The 6,924-nt window shown below is 47.1% G+C and overlaps 1 protein-coding gene and 1 pseudogene across 1 annotated transcript in view; one reads left to right on the forward strand and one right to left on the reverse strand.

Annotated features, from left to right (window-relative positions):
* The window catches only part of LOC101559904 (telomerase protein component 1-like), a 46,649-nt gene that overhangs the window by 17,120 nt on the left and 22,605 nt on the right, over positions 1-6,924 (forward strand). Inside the window, 5 exon segments of the mRNA XM_023704145.1 lie at positions 3,259-3,427; positions 3,882-4,040; positions 4,563-4,640; positions 5,563-5,690; positions 6,135-6,194. Of these exon segments, the coding sequence (XP_023559913.1) occupies positions 3,259-3,427; positions 3,882-4,040; positions 4,563-4,640; positions 5,563-5,690; positions 6,135-6,194 (594 nt within the window).
* LOC105743928 lies at positions 1,111-2,822 on the reverse strand (annotated as a pseudogene).

The following is a 6,924-nucleotide window of genomic DNA, read 5'->3' on the forward strand; positions in this document are numbered from 1 at the left end:
GGCATGCACCACTGTACCCAGCATAGCATTGTTACATTTCTTAAGTCTGTTTGAGTCTTTCTTTTTGTCTCACTTGCTGTGGAAGCCAGGTTGAGGGCCCCCACAGAATGTCACATATCTGGATTTATGTATTTCACCATGGTATCTTTTTGCTTGTTTTCTATTTATTATACCATGGAAACTAACTCTCAGTGTTTAATGCTTTCATTTTTTTTTCTTTTTGCAAAAATTTCAAAGGCAATCCTGTATAAACTGTTTGACTAAGATTGCCAGATTCTTTGTACTGCTTAATAAAATACAAAATCAGAGGCAGGAAGATCACAAGTTAAAAGTTAGCATGGACAAGTTAATGAGATCCTGTGTCAAATGAAGAGAGTGAGAGATTTAGTTCAGTGGTGGAGCACTTGTCTAGCATGGCTGAATCCTTGGGTTCAGTCCCATATGTATATCACATATATATTTCAAAATATTTGCTGACCCAACCCCTAGGGATGCTAACATCGATGAATGCTCAAAGGAGGTTGACAGCCTCATCTCTTTACCGAGGGTAATAGCTGATGTGTGGAGCTCTTGGCTTGACCCATTTACTCTATTGGTAGTTGCAGAATGGCACTTTTCCATCAATCTCCCATATTTCTTAGCTGGAGCGGTAAAAAGAACTGCCTTCATCAACTAAGACTTTTTGTTACCTTGATAAAGTGATTGCACAGGGAAGGAAGAATGAATGTTCTGTTTTTTTTTATTATCTTAATTGCCCATGACAAGAGTAAGAAGTTACTGTTGGATCCTTCTTCTTTTTTTTGTTTTCTTTTGAGAAGAGGCATGAGAAAGATTGAATAGAAGTGGATGTGGGATACACTCAAAAGTGGAGTGTAGGTGCTCAGAGAAATGAGGCACGAGTGTTGGTTCATTTTTTGTTGTTTTTTAGGTAAATGTAGAACAGTTGCCTGTTACAAAAACTGACCATGAATCTTCAACTAAGTAAATAAATGTGTAGCCTTCAAAGACATGGAATTTCTTCTGTCTGTGTTCCACAGTCATATTTTGCTTTGCTCTGCTTGACTTCTGTAGACAGGTGGTGCTTTGAGAGGTGAACAGAAGACTTCTTTGTCAGCTGCTGGTTTTCTTTTCCTCTAGCAAGGAGAGCACATCCTGCCTGTCAAAAACTCTGGCCATTTCTAGAGTGCCTTTGCCAAAATCACTTTTTATACTTGCATGTATGCCTTTACGAAGTAGTCATTCCATTAGCTGCTCATGATTATTGAGCACAGCACATGAGAGGTGTCTTTCCATCTTTGGCCTTCATATTCACATTGGCCCCAGCCTTGAGGAGCAAGGCCACCTTCTGGCTTCCTGACATTGTGGGGATTTGCATGAGTAGCGTCCACCCTGAGCAGGCATCCACAGCATCTACCTCACAGCCGTGCTTTGGGAACCAGTCATAGGGCAGTGGCCTCCATCTGCAGCCCAGTGCAGGGCTGTGCAGCCTGTCAGGTCTGTAGCATCCCCAGAAGCTCCACGTGTTTAGAGATATTTCACAACATCTAAGTGTCTTGCATAGCATGCAAGCATTAGACTCTCCTTGCCACTTCCACTCTTCAGATTACTATCTGTGTCATTGGAAACTAGATTTTCACAAGCCCGATATATTCTTTCTGGGCAGTGACCATCAGAGCAGTAAAGCCAGACTTATTGGGAACATCAACTTTAATATGGCCTCCTGCAAGTAAAACTTTTCATCATTCACATATTCACATTGACAGCCTGATGCACCTATTTGATATTTATGCATTCTCTGGTTGTACACACTGAGAAGACTAGTCTGTGTGGAGGACCAGTTGAGCTGCTCTCCTTGAAAGAAGAGCAATTGTCTCCATTTTGACTGACCCTGACCCTATTTCCTAGTATTGATATGTAGAGTTGGCTAGGACTTCTGTGTATCCTTTCAGTTGGCCTTAAGCAATGTCTATTGGTCTAGCTGAGGTGCTGGTGATAGTCTTTGAAGGTGGCATGTGTTTTCCTGGTAACCTACACATGCTGCTCTTTAATGTGAGCTGGGTCAAGAAAGGACGAAGAGCCAATGCTCCGCTCTGCCAGCTGGGATCAAGCCTAGAGACAGAGGCTATGACTTCCTGGGGCTTGAAAGACTACATCAAAGCTGAAGCATCAGACCCTCCAAAACATTAGATACTATCTCAATAGATAAAGCAGATTACTACCTCTGCATATCTTCTCTGCATATGGCAGAGGTAAATGTAGGCCACCCACCTAGCTCAGCTCACAGTACTCACCTACTTCTCACAATTCTCCGTTATTCCTCCTTAAGCCACTCCTCCACTGAATAAAACTGGGTGAGGCCCTGGGTCAGCCTCTTTGTTCTGGAAAGCCATTTTCATGGCTGGACGTAGGGCCCCTTGGCTCCCCAATAATTATAAATATGTTTTAGTGTCTTTTCTTTTGCCATGGGTTGTACTGGGAGTGGTAGATTGGAATTAACTTGGTGGGATTCAAATAATATATGTTTATGATTACAAATATTAACTTCTTAGAGAGGAGAATCTGGTGGGGACTCCTACGTCTGTACTCATATCCCCCAGCGGGGTTAGTGACCTTCAGTCAAAGTCTACATAGTATCCTTGGTTCCAGATCTTTGACAGTGTGCTTTGTTGTATGTCCCATATGAATGATAGCATAAGTGCACATTTTGGGGTCCTCTTCCTCAATTGAGAACCTAAGCCAGTGCTCTTGAGGTCCTGCCATTCTGCTTTCTTTTCCAGATCCCCGTATAACCCAGTGCTGTAATGAGCTTTTAACAACAGCATGGTATTTGGGGCTCCATGGTCAGATGTTCCCAGGCCCAAGGGCCATCACTGGTGCTGCCCTGCCTCTAATACTCTGTTCCACAGCTGGCATCTCTTGAGTTGCCCTAAGTGTTTGTTCTTTAAAATGCAGTTGAAAACTATGTGGCCATTAAATCTTCCTTTGGGAAGTGATCAGGGATCATTGTGCTGAATGTGGTAGTTGATTTCTGGGTGTATTTCCCGGTAAGTTCCTCTCCTTCCATGAGACTGTGGCAAGACAGAATCCCAGGGAACAGAGCATCAGGAAGCTGCTATGCAGAGCAGAGGGCCTGCGTGCAGGAGGATGAAACCAAGCTTGACCCAGGAGATGACCCAGGACTTGAGAAACACATTCTCATTTTCTGTACCGGCACCAGAGAGGCCCTTAGTGCCTGTGTCTGTCTTTCTTGCCCTGCAGACACTGCAAATATGACCTGGAGCTGCTAGACCGGTACCGCCAGGCCCTGGAGGTAGCCGTGAACCTCTCTGTGAAGCACAACCTGCCCCCGCTGCCAGGCCGCACCATCTTGGTCTACCTGACGGACTGTAATGCAGACCACTTCTGTGCCAAGAGCAACACACAGGGGGTAAAAGGGCCAAACACCCCGCGAGGGCTGGGAGGACGGCCGGAGCTGAGAGGTGTGCTGAGTCCAGCCTGAGTTGCCTGCAGAGGAGCAGGCTGAAAGGAGTGACGCGGATTTGCTTCAAGCGTCAGCCCTCAGCTGCCTGGGGAGAATTCCTAGGACGGCTTATAGCACTAACTTTGCACCTTTTCATACATAGTATTTTGTTCTAAACTTCTGTTAGTAGAAATATGTCTCTTTTAATCCAGCGCAGCACTGGATTTGGGATAGGATTGTGGCTTCTTCCCTATTGCACCCCCAGCTCCTCTAGAGGGCGCAGAGGCTGACTGCTCCTCACTGCAGATTCTCTCCCCTTCCCGTTACCCCGAGCCAGTGGAGGCGCTTGGCCTGGGACCGGCAGGCAGGGGTGGGTGTGGAAGGAAGGGAGCTTTCTTTCACCTAGTGCTTATTCGATCAGCCCCCCCTCAACTATGTGCTGCTGCTGATGGCAATGACCGTGGCGCGGGCGGAGCAGGCAGAGGTCGTGCTGTGCGGACACGGCTCTCTGAAGACCGCTGAGCTTGCGGCAGAGGAAGGCATCCTGAAGACTGCCCTCAAACTCCAGGCTCAAGTGCAGGTCAGACACAGCTGACCTCCTACAAATACACAGATGCACACAGGCCTGGGAGCATCCCAGACAGTAAAGCCCTGAACGTGCAGAGGGTTGAGAATCCCCCACAGACCGTGACACGGCTTCTTTATTCACAGTGTTAGCCTGTTTCTCATTGCCTTAATAACAGGCAGGAGCTTGGCTTGGGTGGGGCCTCCTGGTGAATGGAAGAGCTCATCTCCTGAGAGGGAAAGCCAGAGGGTGACTGCTGGGTCAGGCTGGGACTTTGACAGCAACTCGTTGGTGCAGGACCATGGGGGGGGGGTCTCAGAAGAGCTGCCTTATGCCCTGAGGCAGCACCACAAGGACTTCGCTAGGCTCCACCTCTTCCTGCCTTCCTCAGATGGACTTTCCAGCCTCTTTGTATCACACAGTAGGAATTAAAACTTCAACATGTGAACACCTGAGGACACACACAGTCTGTGTGGGAACCTGACCATTGCTTATCTCATGTGCAACCAAGTGATGACGTGAGCTTCTTTCCTTTAGGAGTTGGAGGAAGGGGATGAGCATCCCAGGAATACTTATCAGAAATACCTGCTGTCTCTAGCTGCCCACAGGGTGCCTGTGAGTATTGCTCAGCCCCTGTGACTCCCCTTCTGCCCTACTTTCCTCTATAAATGATCGATCTCATTTTTGGCCTCTTCAAGGTGATCTTTCACAGTTTTCATACCATCTAGATCTGCTCCCTGTGCCGGGGGATTTCAGCACCAGCGATCGGCACAACTCAGTCTTGCTTAATCTGTTTGCTCATTTCGGTGGTGTCAATAATCGCACTGTGGCCAATCTCAGGCTACCAACGTACTGTCACTAAGCACAGAGTTGAGAAGAAGTGGTCAGAAGTGTAGGAATATGTCGTCATTCCATATCACTGACAGGGATGTAAACAAGGTAGTGGCAACAACAAAATATAGTAAGATAATATAGAGGAAATGACAAGTGTTGAGTGTTTATTGCCTTGGCCAAATATAATTAAATATAATTGATTAAATTTTTGTGGTGCTAGAGATTGGACTCAAGGTGTTACACACACTAGGGAAGTGTTTTCCCTTTGACCTATGAACCGAGAGCCCTTGTCTCATTTTTAACTTACACTATTTAACATATAAAAAGGGCATGTTGGCTCAGGGTGTGGATGAGTGGCACAGCATGTGGTTAACACAGGGAGGGCTGAGAGTTCAGTGCAGGGCACCATGAAAGAAAATAATGGTGAATTCAACAGCAAGCCCATGGAATTCCTAAAAGGTAAACCATCAGCGCTCATGAGAGTGAATGAGCTGGCTGCAGCACACTGCGTCCCTTGCCCTACTTGTACTGAGATGTCCAAATCAGTATGTGGTGACTTCCTTCATTCTTAAGTCTTCTCAGCTGTCAGTTTCTCCCTGAGTTCTTCCCATCCCTATTCATAGAAATCTCTCTGCTATGTCCTGTCTTTTAGTGTCTCTTCTGCCCCTGCTGCTGGGCTCACCACTCCTCTCTTGTCTTACAGGTGGACAGGGTCATACTGTTTGGTAACTTGCACTGTCACTGTATGCCACTTGTAGCCCCAAGCATTATCTGGCAGCATGTGAATCCCAAGTGTCTCTTTGTTACTGTCCTCCTAAGGCAAACAAATAGGTAAGGATGCCTGAGCTCCCTGCCGAGTGTAGGAAACAGTGATTTGGGCTTCTCCTCTGCTCCTGCCCAGCTTGGGAAATCCCACCTCTCTGGCACCTCCTGTCTCTGTGCTGTCTGAATTCTGGTACACATCAAGTTCCAGGACTTTATCCTCATTCTCCAGAATCCTTCCAGAAATGATTATCCTCATTCTCTACCCCTTTGGTAGGTGTAGCCTAACTGTAGCCCACATACTGTGTGTGTGTGTGTGTGTGTGTGTGTGTGTGTGTGTGTCTGCATCAAGTGCTGGGAATTGGTGTGTGGTTTTCCACTGAGCTACATCCCAGCCACACAACCCTGTGCAAAGTGAAGCCGTGGGCCATGGGGCATCCAGCTTGGGCACTGAGCGCAGAGATGCTGTCCAGGATTTGCTTCTGGTGTCCAGTGACTGCTGCTTTTTCTCAGATTTGAAAGCTGGAATCCTAGTTACGTGACACTTTCGGGCTGTACAGATGGGATACTGAGGTAAGTACAAAATGAACTTTAGGGGGAAGGCACAGCCTTTCTTGGGAGGTTTGTGAGAGATCAGTGTCCTCTATTCCAGGCACTTCTGTTCAATAGCAAAATAGTGCACCTTCCTTTTTTAGTATTAACTGGGCAAAGAAGCTAGACAGCATTAGGGGGACCCAGGCACTTGCTGTCTTGCTGCTCCACCATCCTCAGCAGCACCTACCTCATGGCTCAGGGTAGCGGCCTCAGCTCCAGCCATTTTGTATCCAGCCAGGTTTACATTAGATCCCAGAGAATAGAGGAAGGGGACATGGGAGATGGCAGTGCTAGCCTTTAAGGAAGCAGCTCAGCAGTTGGTCCTAGCACTCTGTGACCTCTGAGGCAGAGAAAATCCTTGTCTTTATGCTGAATTGCAGAAATGATCGACTTTGTCTGTTTCTCTGTTTTTAGCCTTTTATTCATGTAGTTAATTTTCTTTCATATGGCACTGGAGATTGAACCCAGGGCCTTTGTACTGAATTTTGTCCAAGCCTTTTTAAACTTTGAGACAGGGCCTTACTAAGTCACTGAATTGCCCAGGTGTGGTTTCAGCTTGCCATCCTATTGCCTCAGTTTCCCAGCATGTGGGGATGCAGGCATGCACCACCCCGCCTCCTGGCCTCTTCATCCTCTTCTTCTCTGCCTTTTCCTTTGGATGCCGCCTGTGGCCTCAGCTCCCCCTTCAGGTCTCGGGCACATTCACTCC

This window comes from Octodon degus, unplaced genomic scaffold (genome assembly GCF_000260255.1).
Source record: "Octodon degus isolate 3935 unplaced genomic scaffold, OctDeg1.0 scaffold00189, whole genome shotgun sequence".
Classification (NCBI taxonomy): domain Eukaryota; kingdom Metazoa; phylum Chordata; class Mammalia; order Rodentia; family Octodontidae; genus Octodon; species Octodon degus.